Raw genomic sequence first — 18,531 nt, forward strand, 5'->3', positions numbered from 1 at the left:
CCTTGCAACCGCTGCAATCGTGTCTGCCTGTCCCGCATCGGACTGGTCAGCCACAAACGAGCCTGCAGCTGACGTGGACTTTTTACCCCCTCCATAAATCTTCGTCCGCGAAGCCAAGCCAAAGAAAAAAAGTACTAAGTACAACATTATACATATTAGTGCAGTCGTACTTTTCTTGTCGCTCAAACAACGCACATGCGCGTGCTTGCTAAACTTTCACACAAGTCTGAGCCTGAGGTCTGCAGCGTCTGTCTCCTGCTGCAGAGTTTGGATCATCGTGCATGCATTTAAAAACTACTACCAGCAAAAAGCACCCCACTACCGGCCCAACTCCACCCCCCTCCCCACCCACCCCCCCCCGCTCCCCATGCATCCCTCTCCACACTGGGTCATTGGCACCCGGGCCATTGGCAGTGTAAGCAGTGTGAATAAGATGCTCCACTGTTGGCTTCTGGACGAGCTGGAGGAGGCAGGATCTTTCTCCGTGTCATATGTATTTAGATCAATGGCTCTCAACATTTATTTTTCCACTCACACATCACCTTAAATAATCCCTTACTAACCACAGAGCATCTATTCTATGGCATAGGATGTCACAGGTACTCTGTGGTAGATATGGGATCATTAAGGTGGTATGTGAGTGGAAAAAATGTTGAGAACCATTGAGTTATAAAACTCTTGAAATGAAATGAAAGACCATACAGTGCAGAACATAGCTTTCAGACAACTGACGGGTCTTCCCCATGCCACAGTTTACGTTAAGGATCCTTTATGCTTCCATTGGCAGCTGGGGGTTGGCTGTCTGGGGTCAGAGGTTCTCAACTCGTCAAGGTTGATCCAAGCTTGGGCCATGTCGACAGAGAACAATGGCATCAACAAGAGAGTGAGGGTGACGGGAGGAGAGCGGGGTGTGTGCATTTAGAATTAATTCATCCATTCTCTCCAAAATGAACAGCAAAATCACAATACTAACCCAAAATAATGGTAAAGCATAGGACAGCTTTAAAGATTGAAACTGACATGACCCACATCCACACAAAATCATCTAATGATGAGAGCGGGTATAAGCTTCAATTTACATAGATGAATCTTTCATTTAAAAAAATACAAGTGTTGAAACTACAACCAATTAAAAGTCATTCCCCCTCCCTATTCTCTTCCAAAATTTAATTTACCACAATACACCAATTTGTCCTCAAGTTTACAGACTGGAAGAATTCCACTAAACCAGCCAACAAGTTACGACACGCACAATCCAAATGAGTGTGAGAGGAGGTCGGAAGGTGGTGAGTTGGGGTATAGCCTGCGAATGCACCCCCTCCCCCCATTACACTGACCCTGGGGGGTCTTACTAAAGCTCAGCCTCAGGTCCTGGGTGGTAGTTAATCCGCCACTGATCACATCCACTGCTTATCTATACTTCACAAATGAAAGGAACTCTAACATGCCCTTTTCCATCACCCGCACTTACATGGAATGGTTCTCAGGTACAAATTATCCCGGATCACCTGCTGCAGTTGGTGGTCCACTGACCCCTTCTGGAACTGTAGACTGAGGTAGTGGCGAAGCTCCTTGTTTATTATCCTGCCTGTTTAAAACAAAACAAATGCCTTAATACATTTTTCTTTTACAGTGATCTGTTAGCAGAGTTGATAGTCGTACAGCACAGAAACAGAGCCTTCAGCTCAACTTGTCCATGCTGATTAGATTTTGCAACAGAGCTAGTCTCCTGTCCCTCTGAACCTGTTGTATCCAAGTACCTGTCTAAATGTCTTTTAGCAATGTAATTATCCCTGCCTGTGAGGCTTGGTCTGGCAGCTCATTCTATACATCCACCACCTTCCGAATGAAAAAAAATCCCTGTTAAATATCTCTGCTCCCACCTTAAACCTACCCTGGATAAAAAAAAATATCTGATCTACGACCCTCAAGATTTTAACGCCCCTCACCCTCCAAGACTCTGCCTGATCAGTTTCCAGAGCTTAATATTTCTACCAAACACCACAATTTAAACTGTTTGATTCTATGAGGGTGTGAAGCCACAAAGAACATCAACTACAGACAGCAAGCAGCCCAGTCATCTGGAGCAGCTGCATACATCAACACAGAACAGTCCTTTCACAAATGAAAATGATTGACCGTGGGAGGAGGAGGAGAGAGAGAGAGAGAGGCCATTTTAACATGGCATCATTGGACTCCAGCCCTGCCTCCACGCCAAAGTCGTCACATCCCACCACAACAGTGGAAGTCCAGTTATCTTCATCTAGAGGGGCGGGGTTGACGGCAGGCGTCAAGAAAATGCTCCACAAAATCCAGGTGAACAGATGGAGAAGTCCATGCCCACTTCTCCGGTACATCTGGCAGACGAACAGCACACTTCATTTCCCCCCCCCCCCCACCCCTATTTTCCCCCTCGATTCCCTTGTCCACTGAATAACTCGCTCGCCTCTTGGGTTCAGGGACCTTGAGCTAAAAATCTGATGGTCTTTTTTTTTGTTATTGAAAATGATCCTCCCTGAACTGGAACCATTTCCAACTTCATTCTGGAAAGCTCCGGGTTTGAAGGTTCCCAACGATCGTTTCGCAGGCGGTGGATAACGAGCTGATGGGGCTCAGGCAGCAAGCTCCGCCAACTAGTGGGGGGTGGAGGGGGGGGGGTCGTCAGGGGAGCGGGCTGGGTGAAAGCAGCCGCTTGGCACCGGCGTCCGGGGATGACACAGCAGGTCGCAGGCAAGGATGGCAGTGAAGGGGCTGCTCTGTCCATTTAAACGAAGCAGCTGTCTGGGCATGAGGCGCAAAGACCATGATTAGAATCTCTTTTTATTCCCCCGCACCCCACCCCGCGTCCACTCCTACCCACCTCGCTGTCCGAAAGCTGGCTCTAAGGGTGCTGCGGTATAGGTCTCATGTTCGCCGCCGCCCGCACCGGATTAAAATGCACCCCACGTCAATGAATAAACGTGCCGCCGGGGCTGCTCAGTTCGAACGGGCCACATTGTAACGAACGGCAATGGGGAACCCCCCCCCCCTGCGTCACCAGAAATTGATACATGGTGCTCCCCTCCACCTCATGAAGGGATCTGATTCTTGACACTCGCACTCAGCCCCAATCATCCGAATCGTCCCACTTTGGGTGAATTGTGCACAACGCCTCTTCAGAGTTTGAGATCCTTCATGTGTAGTAGGAATTCTGTTCCCCAAAGCTGCAATCCACTCCCCCCCCCCCCCCCCCCCACCACCATGTATTTTCTCACTGGCTGCAAACTCCATCAAGCTGAATGCATAATAAATAGGAACAAGCGTCAAAAAGACAAACGGCTGCTTTGAAATCACAGAATTACCTTATTACATTTAAACACTGCCATTTCTGGAGTTTCAACCGCAAATAAGTTTCACTCATTCGGCAAAATTACGGTTTTGGTGTTAATATTTTGCAACATCAAAATATGCATTCAAGATGGTGAGGGTCGGTCCTCAGGGACTTGCAAGCTTAAAAGATGCAAGCTGCCTCATGCTTACACAAAGCACTTATGTTCATATTAGAGGCTGGCACAATCTCCACATGAATGGATTTTGTGTTAATCATATTCCATTGTTAATTCATACATCAATGTTAATTGATATTGTTCTCAAGTTTGTTTCCTGTCCCTTCTATCCCACATCCTCCAAAACAAATTCACATACTGTGCCTTGCTCCCTCTGGACAAGGCTTTTTCAAGATCATTTTGTAATGTAATAAAACAGAAAATGTGATATTACATGAAATTTCCTTTTGTCTTCCATATTCAGCAGAAATTCCCTCTACAGCCAGAAAAAGTTGCCCCCAGAGTCACTGGATGTCCATGGATTTGCCTCCAGGGCTCCTGCAGCTACACAACCTTTTGACCATTAGTCCAAACCATCAGCAACTCGAGCTCCAGAGGCACACCTCTGACAGGATCATAAAGCCTCCAACACCTTCACACATTTCAGGACTGATACTTGTACCCATTCAGCTTGCCTGCAGTAGGTCGCAGCCTGTTGGGAGTTCTTCAACCGCAGTTGCCAACAGCCAGTGATCTGAATGGGTTCCTAGCCTCAAGTCACCAAAAGCCCGCCTGTCGTCTACAGTTGTAGTCAGCACCACAAGTGGTCAGGAAATAAGTCATTCTGTACAGGAAGACTAGCTGGAATCCATTAATTCAGGTGAACTTCAAGTCCAGCTAGGATACTGAGCATTAAAAATTGGTTGTGAATGCTGCAATTGTAGTTAAAACAAATGCTGGAGGAACTCGGCCAGTCTCGCCGTGTCCATAGGAGGTAAAGGTACGTTACTGATGGTTTGGGCTTGAGCCCTTCTTCAAGGACACAACAGCGAGACTGGCTGAGTTCCTCCAGCATTTGTTTTCATTAGAAATTGGTCACACATGATTACATTTCCCCAGGTTGAAAACCAACCTAGAAAAAAAACTCCACCAAAATCCATCTTTTGTTGTTATAATCCTGTGTATCTTGATGAGAAAGCCAATTTGACCCCTTGATGAAGTGCCAAGAACAATGCCAAACTTGCATCATTTGTTTCCATTGTTCTTCCAGAAAGCAATTTAGGAGCTGTTAATGTTGCTGCAGGGTGTTTTGCCAATAATACACAATGCAGCCAGCACTCTCCAGGAGGAAATGAACACAAGCTCTGCACTTTTAAACAAGGAGCTGTACGCATCCAGGCAGGCTGAGAATGCAACGAAAATGGACACAAACTGGGAGGATGCTTCCTGAGCACCTTCGCTCTGTCTGTATCGATGGCAGGGATCTCCTAGTGGCCAGCCATTTCAATTCCGTGCCCCACTCCAGTGCCAACACATCTGGCCTTGACCTCGTGCACTGCCAAACCAGGCCACCCGTAAATTGGAGGAGCAAGACCTCATATTCCATCTGGACACTCAACTGGATGGCATTGACATCAACTTCTCTGGTTTCTGCTTGACCACTTCCTGTTTTCTCTCTCTCTCCCCCCATCCCTGTCTTCTTTCCTCTAGCTTCCCATCCACTTCCCTCTCCATTCAGAGAGCCATTTGTTTTCTGTCCCCTCTCTCCCTTATCCACCTATTACCTCCTGCCTGTGCTCTTTCCCCTTCCACTCCAATGCCGATATTTTGTTCGTACCTTGATCAAGCCCAAAACATTGGTTATGATTCTTTGCTACTACACTGTTTGACCTGCTGAGTTTCTCCAACGTTCTGTTTTTACTTCAATCACTGCGTCTGCAGACCTGTGTGTTTTAATTCCATGAAACTCCTGACTTTGAATAATGAAATGCTCTTACTAGCGAATGACAAATCCCAGGTTATACACCTTGAAGAACCTTGGTAGTGATGGACTGGGACTTGTATCTCCAACAATCAGAACTATCAAGACTCTGGAGTGATCCCTTAGACTTTTGTGCTTAGGTCTCTGGACTGATGCTTGAACCCACAATTTTCTGGTTCAGAAATAGTATTACTCAGAGCCATCGTTGATATTTAATCCCAATTTATCTTTCATAACAGGGATCAACTATTAATCATTCTCAAAATTTATCTATAAAGCTTGCAGATGAAGCATACTGACTCATCACAGTTCACGTGGCCACATTCTCTGCATCTTTGTGACATGAAACCAATAATGTCAATCACTTTCCTTTTCAAGAGATCCATGGAGATGCATCCAAAACGCCCAAACAGGAGAAACAATTTCTTTAACAGTTAGTTTGAAAATTTAGTAACCAATGTTCCCTCTTATTTTTTAGTAGTCAGTATGCACAAAAATCTTATGCTGTGCAAATTTTTTTTTACCTGTGACAAAAGTACATGCCCACTGAATGCTTGTGCAAATGTAAACTTGAAATTGTTTTAAGATAATTTTGGCACAGCCTTTCTCTCATGGCAAATAAAACTGTATTGGCATGTTTTAATATAAGTATGATCGCATTCTACAAAGTAACATATTTAGTTAAGATTTTATTCTACTTTGAACTACTTTGTTCAGTTTGTTGATCCATTAAATAAAACATCAATGAGTATTTCTTATTTTTATGTAGATCTAATGTCAAAATACATTAATAACAATAACACCCATCAATTTATTATTAAAGGTACTGGAAATGGTTAAATCAAAACTGATTCAATTACAAAGCTAATTGACAAACTATTCAGATGCTTAATGTGAAAATCTTCACACATAGCACAGTTTATGCAGGTTTACAAAATATTTGACAAAAACTGCACAGGATAACATATATTTAAGTTATTCAGGTATTTTTTTCTCTCTCTCGTCTTCGGTACTTACCCATTCTTGGCAAACTATCCAGACTAATAGATCTTCCATCCAATTCTCATTTGCACACACAAATTACATTTACCTAAACAATTTCTCAGCTTGTTTTTGGAGTTGATTCATTAGGCCAAAACCTTGTTCAGTCCACACAAGACCCAAGAAAGGTTGCCCTCAGGTCCATCAACTTTGCAAGGTCACAAAAAGAAATAAAAAATGAGAAGAAAAGCAAGAAGAGAAACTGATTGCCAGAAGACACCCCTTACCACATTGCTCTACATCTGTTAATTCTTCCAAGGAGGTTAACGAGGTTTTCGAAGTTTAGGGAAAACATATATAAATTAATTCCCCCAATTTGATATATAGATAGTTTCAATTTTGGTCTTATCCCTTCAATATTACCTAATAAAAATAACATTGGGTTTTGTGGAAAATTTAATTCCTGTAACTTTTTCTGAAAAAGTGGGTAGGACCAAGTAGAATGTAAAGTACCCATCTCCTGACCACATCAAAAACACTGATATGAAAATCTGATTTCAATCTATTTAACTTCTGTGGCACGAGATATAATTGATGTAAAAAAATGATATTGAACTAATCTGTATCTAACATTTATTGTATTTGTCATACTATCTCGATATAACGGACCAATTTTGTTCATCAATAATTAAATCCGTCTGCCATCACTGTCTGGACTTATGTATCCCTTGTTTGGGAGTCCCCTTCTGCAATAAAGTGCATGTAGCTTAAATAAATTTCTTTATGTCTATTACAATACAACATTTCCGCATCACCACATTTGCTAATGACATTGTTGGATCCAATTTATCTCTTAAACAAGCCCTTAATTGATAATAACAAAAAAGTTATTATTTTGTATCTGTGGTGGCTTGCCCATGTAACAGGCGAACCGGGTCAGAGTCGTAGGCAAGTCCACAGTAGATCTGACTGACAGCTCCGAGTGCAGGCCAAGCCCACGGCCTAGTGGCTGATGTCATAAAGGTCCCAGGAATCACAAGCATCATCGGGTTCCGAGGGATTTAAATGCATGCAAGAGTTATATTAAAGTCAGTTGGTTCAACTCACTTTCAACTCTGGTTCTTTCATTCACTGCACGCCTAGTACGACTACAATCTCAAATTTATTTTTTAATTGTTCAAATTACATTAAGTTTCCTCCTTTGTAGCAATCTTCCAAATATCTAATTTCTTTACGAGACCAAATATTTAAAAATTGATTATCCATTGAAAATGCAATAAGTCAATTTTGGATCAGAGTCATTTTAGGTAGTACAACCACAACAACATGGTTCACCCTCTTGATTGATGTTCCTACATCACCCTCAGAGACAGATATCACAGGGTCCTCAGCCTTTTCAACGATTCAAGTGGGCACTGTTTGGTTCTTCTCAAAGATGGCATAAAAGGTGTTCAGCTCATCAGGTAATGAAGCATCGCATCCCTCTATAGTTTTCATGCTTTGTAGGCTGTAATGGCCTGGCCTGCACTCCCTGCCATAGCCGGCATGTATCTGTCTCCGTCTCTAGCTTCCTCCAGAATTATCACTTTGCCTCAGAGATGGCCTTCCGCACCTCATACTTGGCCTTTGTCGAGATCTTGATCCATAGTCTTAAACGCCCTTGTTCTCACCCTCAGCAAGTTGCGAATCCTCTGATTCATCCAGGGCTTCTGGTTGGGGAACACCCAGTATGTGCGTGTGGGCACACACTTGTCTACGCAGGTCTTTTTTTAAAATTTATTTTCAAGACTCATTCAAATGCAAGCAAACAATATGGTACATTTTACTGCTGCGCAATATAATTTACAGAGTCCAGCAATTTCCCCTTTCCCTTCCCTTGTTCCCTCCCCTCCCTTCCCCTTAACTTATACAGATACAAAATGCGATCGAATCAGTCGTCCACGCAGGTCTTGATGAAGTTGGTTACATCTGTTGCATATTCCTTCAAGTGTATGGATGAGTTCTTGAATATGTTCCCGTCCACTGATTCAAAGCAGTCCTGCAGATGCTCCTTTGCCTCCCTCGACCATACTTTCACCATCTTCTCCACAGGTGCTGTAGTCCTCTGTCTCTTCTTGTATGCCGAGAGTAGGAATACAGCCAGGTGATCAGACTTGCTGAAGTACGGTCATGGTATGGCTCGGTAGGCATTCTTCATGGTGGTGTAGCAGTGGTCTAGTGTGTTGGCTACCCTGGTCTTACATTATGTAGCCACAGGATCATTGGACTTATCTTCTTTAGAATGTGATGAATGTCTCAATTAAAAAAAATTATTGCCTGTAATGCAAAGTGTCTAGATAACCATCTGACTTCTTTAAGTGGTCTGAAAGCAATGGCTTCATTTTCAGGGGCCCCTGTAATTTCTTTAAATTTGCATCTTTTAACTGTAAATCGACAAAACACTGTACAGATTGTTCTCAAAGTTTCAATGTATCTTATTAACTTGACCTTCCATGCATCACAAATCCAGATTTTCACGGTGTGCTACACAGTGTTGCTGAACTAAGTGTGGAATGTCCTGTTTCCTTCTTGCTGCGACATCATTAACTCTGCCCAACATTACTGACGTTCCGTCAGACGTAAACATCATTTTATGGAGATCATTTCTTCTCTTCATAAAACTGCTTGATCGCTGAAATAGAAGCATCGCACGCCTACAGTAGAACTATTCCGCCAAAAAATGTTTTATACACAGTACAATTTTTATATCTCAATTTGAAGTACAGAATGAGACATTTGTTGACAGATATATCTGTGATTTCATCAACTGTTAATGTGTGAAAATCTGCTAATGCTATTATTTTCTGAACAATATAGTTGATAGTCTCCAGAAATTCGAATGTACAATTTTTGCTTCGCCAGCTGTCTGGGAGTTGAACATACTTTTCCATATGTTCATTAATGTGTTGAACAGAATTTAAAGAGTTATTAATTTTAACAGCTAACAACAGGCTGTCGATAAGAACTTTGATCTCCTCTGGGTTTGATCGTTTTTGCTCTCGCTCATCTGCACCATCGCGTAACATGCGTAGCACTCCTGAAACGGGTAATGACAGATTTTGTTGCTTGAGCTTTTGTAAACTGTCCAAACATGATTTACTTGCCAAATGACACTTCAAAAAGTCAAGTTTCCAAATGCCCATCCCAGTTCTTTCCAGTAGCAAATTCTCCGGCAACTCTCCCAATACAAACAGATAACTCCAGTTTTCAAATCAGACATAAATATTTCTGGCAGATGAGTGTTCATGACCTCATGAGTTTCGGTGTAGCAGTTTATACTATTTTGTTAAGCTATTCAACTTTAAACAAACTTGCAGTTCTTTTGCACTTCACACTCTGCTTCTTTTGAATTCGACATAGTGAATCAATACTTTTTTCAATAAAAGCTCAGTAAACTATCCACAGATCTTAAACTTTATGATATGAATACTGTGTGCCCAACAAACCGGAACGGAAAGGTAAGGTGATGTAAATTAGTGATGTGAAAATGTGGTATTTGGAAAAACCCGACTAGTTAGTTATCAGAAACAGCTAGCTAAAATATTATTTTTAAGTATATTTATTCATTGCTACATTATTTCTGGTAACTCACCTTTTATGAGTACATTAATTTCCTTTGTGCGCTAATTGCACGGACACGCACACAGCTTCGAAGGAACGGTGCTAATTACTATAGAAATGAGACAGTTATGCATATTGCTGGATTTGTATCAACCATCTGAAATATGTTTAACTGCCACAGGCAATCACGCTGCAGGCAATCATCCATCACTCATACACAGCCAGAGATATATGCAGCTGGGGAAGAGCACCTGTATGGTCACAAAATCAGATTCTTGTCAAACTCCTCTTATGAAAAATGCAGTAAGAGGTATTTATTTTTGAAAACAGAATCACATGTTTAATGACACTCTCTCCAACTGGGACAATCCATGGAATTCCATTCAAATTACTTAACCAGTCAGTTTTGTGCAAGGCCTCCAACTCCTCAAGCACTGCACAATGAACTTGTGTGCAATATTCTTGAATCTTCAGATTATCGTACCCACAAATAAACTATTCCCCTGCCTCTAAAATGCACAGTAAATTAGCTCCATAATGCTAATTTATCCAAAGCTAATTTATTTCAAGTTTGCAAAACCTACAGTATCTGATAGATGTTTTCGATGTAAAAAAGAAATGGGACAACAATTCATGCAATCTGGACATGTGAGAAAGTAGAAAAATTTTGGGAAGATCTAAACCAAATATTAAATAAAATTACAGAAAATATACCAAAGAATCCAGAGATCTTCCTCCTAAGTAACATAAAAAACAAAGAATTTGGAATTGATTTGGAGGATGCACAAAAAAGATTTGTTAAGATAGCTCTAGCCGTAGCAAAAAAATGTATTATGTCAACCTGGAAATTGGAAGATAATTTGAGAATACAACAATGGTATATAGAAATGAATAAATGTATTCCATTAGAAAAAATAACATATAGTTTAAGAAATAATATTGAAATATTTGAACAAATATGGGAGCCTTACATGAAACACAATAGAGAAAACCTACCGGGGACATTCACTACCTAAATTAACGAAAGGAGAAGGAAATGAAAAGAATTGACTCAGTGGAATTTCTTGTTTATTTTTATTGAATGACAACATTGTTTGACTGGCTTAATGTATCCTAGATTTTGTACTTTAAATGGTCGGGGAGGGGGGGGGAGGTAGGGAGGGTGGGATGGGAGGAGGGAGGGGGGGAGAAAATGGCAACTGTATATATTTGAAAAGGAAAAAGTATGTATCATGGTTAATGTGGTTTATGGTGTGAAAAATAAAAAATTAAGTTTGCAAAACCTGTGCAAGCAAGAAAGAAATATTTCACTAATTGGAAAATTACAAAATGTTTTCTATCTTTCATAGTTACAACAAAACTGCATAAATCATATGCTGTCAGTTTTCTATTGCTGAATCTTTTCATCTAGAACATTCTCCATAACTGCTCTTCTGCACAGTTAATCAAATATTACAACTAATTTTACCCAATAGTATTCCTGGTTCAGATCTCCAAAATTCAAATCAGACATCTAATGTGTTCATAATATGTATCATAACTTTTAAAATCAAGATGGTTGCTACAATGGCAAATGTGTCCCAAATCTGTGCTTAATTACAGAAAATCAAATCCACCCATTTCAGAACAGTTCTGAGGAAAATGACAGGTTCCTCTTTGAACTGTTAACTTAATTGCTCAAGTGTTTTCTAACATTTCAGTTAGCATCAACACATTTTAATCGTACTTTAACAAGTATGAAAAATACTCATTACTTCAATATCTGTGCATGAATGTCATTTGATAGCTCGCCAAGAACAAATGTGTGGCTCAATGGTCAAAGCATTCCTCTCTGGATGGCTGCATAGGTCACAATCCAAAGCTGTCAACTTACCTCCGCAAGCATATATGGGAAGTAAAGATCAAACAGGAGTGGCTCCTTGCTTACAGAGCCAGAATGAACCATCCCATGGGTTAGGTGTGGTGTACCATTGGCAATGAGATGGATTGTTCATTTTGGACAGCGCCCGCACACTTCATTCATTATGCTGTCAAACAATTGAAATCTTGCAATTGTCTGTAACAATACAATGACAAGCTCCGTCCGGGCAGTAAGCAGCACAATTGAGCATATTCCTTAAATCTTCCACTCCTTAGCAATGAATCACCCAATTCCATCAATGAGAGGCTCTGGGTTGGTGAGCAACATCCACCCCCCCCCACCAGGTCCTTCCATTCCTTTCAACAACTATACACAGCTGAAGGTAGATATCAGGCTGTGGTGGAGGTGGGGGGGGGGGGGGGGCGGTGGAGAGGCGGGGAAGGAGTGGAGAAAGAATTGTCAGTATGCTCCCATTAATTCAAGTTCGAGTTAACCTGATGCTCAGTCTGAAGCTAATCACCACTTGCCAGGGATATCTGCATTGAGGATCAAATCCATTACCTTCTGACTCAGAATTCCTGCTGAGCAAAGGATCAGCTGTCTGTGCAATGGGCATGATGCCAAGGGAGAGAATGGTGCAAGGCACAGCCAACAGTGCTCCACATCCAGCTGTGATATTGGTTGAAAAAGGTATTTAAATGTCAGAAAAAGTAAATTACAGCAGCAGGAAAAAAAATGAGGATACCTATTAATTTACCTTCATTTGAAGAGCTAATGAAATAGTCAAACATCAAATTCACCATTGGTGGTTTGAAAAATACCATAGGATTCATCAAAACAGGGGTGGGTTACACTAATATAGAAAGAACTGGAGCGATGCCAGAAGAACTGATTCATGCATACATTTCAACAACACAACCTAGTCTTCAGAAACACTTGATTTTTAGCATTAAAAGTACATAAATTATAGGTTTCTGCATTCACCACTGCAAACCTTTTATTTGCAGGCATCAGTCATACAGCCGTTGACAAATGAGAATTTATTTCAAGTATTCAAATATTTGTACCTTTTGGTTTTTAAATAGTTATCGATCCCTTGGCAGTGACAGCTAAAGACATGCCAAAAAACAGAATGAAACACCATGGAAGGTATATCGATGCAAGCAGCAAAGAAAATGCAATGGCTCAGTGAGCAGAATCTTTGTCCACAATGTCCCGAGAAGATGGTGGGTTTACCTTCAGATGGATGCAAGACTGGCATTCTGGCCAAAATTCAGTCATCGTTTCTTATTGTGTACAAATTCCCCAAACCATAATGTGTCAACAATTCATTGGAGTTGACGTATTAACACAAGAGATCTCAATAAATGTGAACCAAAGGACGTACTAATATTTTCCAAAAGGCAATGGATAAGGGAACTGCATCCAAGGTCACTGCAGAAAGTAAAAATTCATGACCTAGACAGTTACATATTGGAATGGATGGAAGATTGGCTAGCCAACAGGAAACAGGCAAATGGATCATTTGCTGGTTGGCAGGGATGTAGTATGTTACACAGATTAGACCGAGGTGTGAACTTTCATAATTTATATAAAGGAGTTGGATGAAAAGCATTTATTTTCACTAAATTAGGAGTAAAAGCAAGTTGAAAGAGAACAGAGTACAAAGGGATATAAATAGGATGAGCAAGTGGGCAATATACATGAAAAATTTGAAAATGGTCATTTTGGAGGGGAAAAATGTCTAAATGGAGGGCTCCAAGATGTAATGGGGTTAAAGAATCTCAGAATGCAGATACAAGTAATTATGAAAGCGAACAGTGTTTCCACAATTTCCCTTTTCAATGAGATTCCACCATCAAATAAATGTTCCCATTCCAACATCCCCAAGGGACTATTTCCTCCATAATTTATTGGTTCACTCATTCAATTCCATCAAACCACCCAGCACTTCTCAGCACTTTCCCATGCAACCACAGGGGAGATGCAACAAATGTCTTTAAACCACATCCTGGGATCCAGTTATTCAAGGTGAAGTAGCAAATTACATGGCACCTTGTTAGATTTTGTGTACACCATTGTATGCTCATAATTCAGAAACCATGTAGAAACATATGCAGACTAAGTAATCACTTTTCATAATACCTCTTCAGCCTCAAAAGCTGAACCCCAAGCTTCCGGATATCTGCCACTTTAATCTACATCGCACTTTGATTTTTTTTTTACCTGCAGCCTCCTTTATTGTTCTACCAAAAGCACAACACAAAGCTCAGAAAACATCTTCTGTCTGAGCATGTTGCAGCCCTCTGGACTTTCATATTAAATTTCAGATTACACATGTCAAAATTTCAGTTCTCAGGCAAGGCCATCAACTCAGTTTTTCTCTCTCCAGAATTGGTGTCTAATCTGCTGGGTTGTACCATCATTTTTTTTGTTTCAACTTTCAGACAGCCACTGTAAATTTGCAGATTTCACCTGGACTTCCTCATTAATCCCATTCAATACAAATTGGCAACTTCGCCACCTCCTCACTGACCATCACTTAATCTCCTGTACTCTGTGTCACTAAGTTTGGCTCCAACACCATCTATAAATTAGTAGATGACACTACCTTTGTTCGCTAAATAACGAGAAATTAGTCTGAACACAAGATGATGATTAGCAATCTGTTTGGGTAGTGCCAGAACAACAATTTTGCTCTCAACGCCACTATGACCAAGGAGCTCATTGTTCATTTTATGAAGGGGAGGGTGAAGGACCAAGCACATGTCTGCATTGATGGCGCAGAGGTGGAAAGAGTTAGTACTTCAACGCAAACCATCTGCTGGAGGAATTCGGTAAATCAAGACAGAAACAAAAAAGGAAGCCAAACTCATCTGCAGTCTCCTGTGTGTCTCAACGATCCTCAACAGGGGTTATACAGCCCACTACATCACCCAACCGAGGTCACAGCAGATTTAAGGGAGCCACACACGTAAATCATTTTTTTTTGTTGTTGTTGGTTAGGGAGAAGTACAGAAGAAACCAACTAAACTTAACTGCTTCACAGAGAAGGCAGCCCATAAACTTTCAGCACAGTCCTAAGGGGCCATAGCCAAGAAAAGGTTGAGAATGACTCTTCTAGTATCTTCAAGTTGCTGGGAGTCCATAGATCAGAAAACCTCTCCTTGGAGCCAGCACATCTCAAAAGTGAAGGCAGCACACCAACACCTCTACTTTCTAAGAAGCCTGAGGAAATTTGGCATGTTAAATACTCTGTCAAACCTCTGTGGATACACTGGAGAAAGAGTGCAGATTGGTTGCGTCGTAACCTGGTTTGGCGATTCGAACACCCAGGAATACAGAAGGTAGCAAATGAGGCCCAGATCTATTGCCATCTCCGACCTCCCATTTATTGAAGACATGTGAAGCACTGCCTCAAAGTGCTCCCATCAGTCTGGTCACATCCTTTTTACAGCTGTCAGGCTCTTGAACCTCTCCTTACTAGACGAATGATAAAACTACTCCAACACCACAAAAACAATGTCTGTATTATTGTGATGCTACTTTTATTTTTCTTGGCGGCTGTAAAATAGATAAAGAAAGATTTCAATGTAGAGTATTATAGTTTTTTTTTAAATTGTCCTTGTGCACTAAATTTCTTATTTGGTGCAGCTAAACATGTACCTTGTACAGAATGACAATAAGCTCATTATCAAATTGTGGGTAGACAGTTAAGGCGGTTATCCAAGGTTACAACAGAATATAAATCAACTTGGAAATTGGCCAAGGAATGGCAGATGGAATTTACCCCAAATAATCATGAACCAATGCAGTTTGGGAAGTAAAACTGGACGTGTACAAAGAAAGGAAGGGCCCTGGTGAGTGCTGGGTAGTCAGTTAAGGCGGTTATCCAAGGTGACAACAGAATATAAATCAACTTGGAAATTGGCCAAGGAATGGCAGATGGAATTTACCCCAAATAATCATGAACCAATGCAGTTTGGGAAGTAAAACTGGACGTGTACAAAGAAAGGAAGGGCCCTGGTGAGTGCTGGGTAGTCAGTTAAGGCGGTTATCCAAGGTTACAACAGAATATGTCAACTTGGAAATTGGCCAAGGAATGGCAGATGGAATTGAACTCAAATAAGCATGAACCAATACAGTTTGGGAAGTAAAACTGGACATGTACAAAGAAAGGAAGGGCCTTGGTGAGTGCTGTTAAACACAAACATTGAAGTCCAAATACACAGTTCCTTGAAAATAGGACAGGGTGATGAGGAAGGTATATGGTATGCTTGGCTCTATTGGCTGAGGCATGGTGTGCAAGCATTGCTATGGCATGTTACAATTGTACAAATTGTTGCTGAGGCCACTTGAAGTATTTTGTGCCAAGCTGGTTACCACGCTACATGGATGTGAAGAAACTGAAGGGAGCAAATGAATAAATAAATAAATAATGAATAGAATGAAATCAAAGCTCTTAAGAATTTTGCCTAAATTAGAGGGCTCAAATTATCAGGATAGAATGAATAGGCTGTCTGCTTTCCCCAAGGAGGGACATGATTCCAGATTTACTGTCAAGAGTACAAGACATCACGTACAACCCTGAGATTTTGTTTTCCTGCAAGTCAGGCAAAATTACCACTTATTGGTAGTGGGGGGAAAAAATGACACAATGTACACAACTAAACAAATGTAAACAATTGACTGTTCAATAGAGAGAATTAAAAAAAGAAATCAATAATGTGCAAGAGTCCTTAAATGATTGAGTTTGTTGTTGAGGAGTCTGATAGTGGAGGGGTAGCAGCTGTTCCTGAACCTGGTGGGGTGAGTCTTGTGGCACCTACACCCCTTTCCTGATAGTAGCATTGTGTGCTGGGTGGTGTGGATCCTTGATGATTGTTGCTGCTCTCTGATGGCAGCATTCCCCGTAGATGTTCTCGATGGTGGGGAGGGTTTTGCCTGTGATGTCCTGGGCTGTGCCCCCTATCCTTTGCAGGGCTTTACGCTCGAGAGTATTGGTTTCCCCATATCAGACAGTGATGCAGCTGGTCAGCACATTTTCTACCACACATCTGTAGAAAATTTTCAGGGTTTCTAATATCAAACCTCTGCAAACTCCTGAGGAAGTCGATGCGTTGACATGCTTTCTTCACGATGCCATTAGTGTGTTGTCTCCAGGAAAGATCCGCCGAGATGGTGATTCCAAAGAATTTAAATCTGCTCACCCTCTCCACCTCTAATCCCCCAATGATCAATGGATTGTCCACCTCTGGTTTTCCCTTCCTGAAGTCAACAATCAGCTCTTTGGTTTTGGTGACATTGAATGTGAGGTTATTGATGGTGCACCATTCTCCCAAGTTTTTAATCTTCCTCCAGTATGCTGACTCATTGCTCCTTTTTAAACACCACTACCAATGGTATTGTCAGCAAATTTGTAGTTGGAGTTGTTGCACCAAGCCACAAAGTCATAGGTGTAAATAGTAGTAGGTGATAGAGGCAGACAGGGTAGATGACCAGTTTGTTTCCTGTGGGGAAGTGTGTAACATTAATGTTCATTAGGATTAAGCTGAGAGAGAGGAGATTTAATGGAGGTCTGATGGGTACATTTCCCTCCCTCCACCAAAACAGCACTTGGTATCTGGAATGATCTTCCAGGAGGTGGGGGCAGGAATAGTAATAACATTTGAGAGGCACCTTGATAAGTACTTGAATGAACAGACCATGGAGTGATATGGAACTACTGCAGGCTTTCCTGCTCAACTCCAGTGGGCTGAAGGGAGACATCAATGATCTACTGATCATATGTTTTGCATCAGTTGAAACTTGTTTACTTTCATCCTCTTTAAGTCCCTTTATTCACCTATTAATCAGCATTGCAGGTCTTGGACTTGGTTTCTACTGTTTCACATTCTTTGATCTCTCCATTACTGACTTTCTCAAACTCATTCACCCACTTCCAATGCAGGGTCATCAACTAGAGCTGTTGATCTCCACAGATCCTGCCTGGGTAGTTCCACCAATTTGCTTATATTTCAGATTACAGCAGCAGTTTAAAAAAAAATTGTATAATGAAGGGATTTCAAAATGAAATATGAATTTCATGCTTTGTTTATGTTATGCATAGACAGGTTCAAATCTGGAGCACTGAGAGCAGTATTGATTTTAATCCTGTGATATGATGTCTTGGAATCAGTTCAGAGATTTGTTAGACTGATGCTGTGAGCCTTAATTGGCTTTCTAACTATTCAGATATCTTGCTGGTCACCAGATGAGGTTGGTCTCTCTCCCTTTTCACTAAACCATGGCCCTGTTTCCCACGTTCTTTCCACTTACCTGGGTCACTGAAAAATAACAGTGCAAGATCAAAACAAATATTGAATTAAGTTTTGGGAATGAATAGAAACCATCATCCAATGGTCTGAAAAATCTGCCTGGCAGATTATCAGTTTTACTGCACCCAGAATGGCCAGATTGAGTTAGGAATGAACAATCAAGGCCTTCGTCTGTTGGAGATTTAAAAAGTGGCAAAGTGATTTGATTGAAACCCAAGATAATTATGGATTTTGATGGGGTGGGTGCAGCAAGGACATTTCCTTGTGGCAAAACCTAGAACTTGGGGCCTGCTGTTTAAAAGTAAGCCGTTCTCATCGAGTTAGATAGTTTTTTTCCCCCCTGTGGATTGAGTATTTTCAAATAGTAGTTGGAAACACTGAATATTTTTTCAGAGAGAATTTGATCAGCGAGGTGATGAAAGGTTTTTGTGAATAGGCGGAAATGCAGAGATGAGGTTACAGACAAATCAGCCCTGACCTTATGGA

General features: G+C 41.2%; 1 protein-coding gene across 7 annotated transcripts in view; it reads right to left on the minus strand.

The window, feature by feature from the left end:
- magi3a (membrane associated guanylate kinase, WW and PDZ domain containing 3a) overlaps positions 1–18,531 on the minus strand; it is a 141,118-nt gene that overhangs the window by 62,991 nt on the left and 59,596 nt on the right. For 6 of the 7 annotated variants that reach the window (XM_069941917.1, XM_069941914.1, XM_069941912.1 and 3 more), the window contains exon 2: positions 1,472–1,588. The exons of the other annotated variant lie outside the window; for it this stretch is intronic. In XM_069941917.1, the coding sequence (XP_069798018.1) occupies positions 1,472–1,588 (117 nt within the window). The remainder of the gene's footprint in view (positions 1–1,471; positions 1,589–18,531) is intronic. 7 annotated transcript variants of the gene reach the window in all.

The sequence above is a fragment of the Narcine bancroftii genome, chromosome 5, assembly GCF_036971445.1.
Source record: "Narcine bancroftii isolate sNarBan1 chromosome 5, sNarBan1.hap1, whole genome shotgun sequence".
NCBI lineage: Eukaryota > Metazoa > Chordata > Chondrichthyes > Torpediniformes > Narcinidae > Narcine > Narcine bancroftii.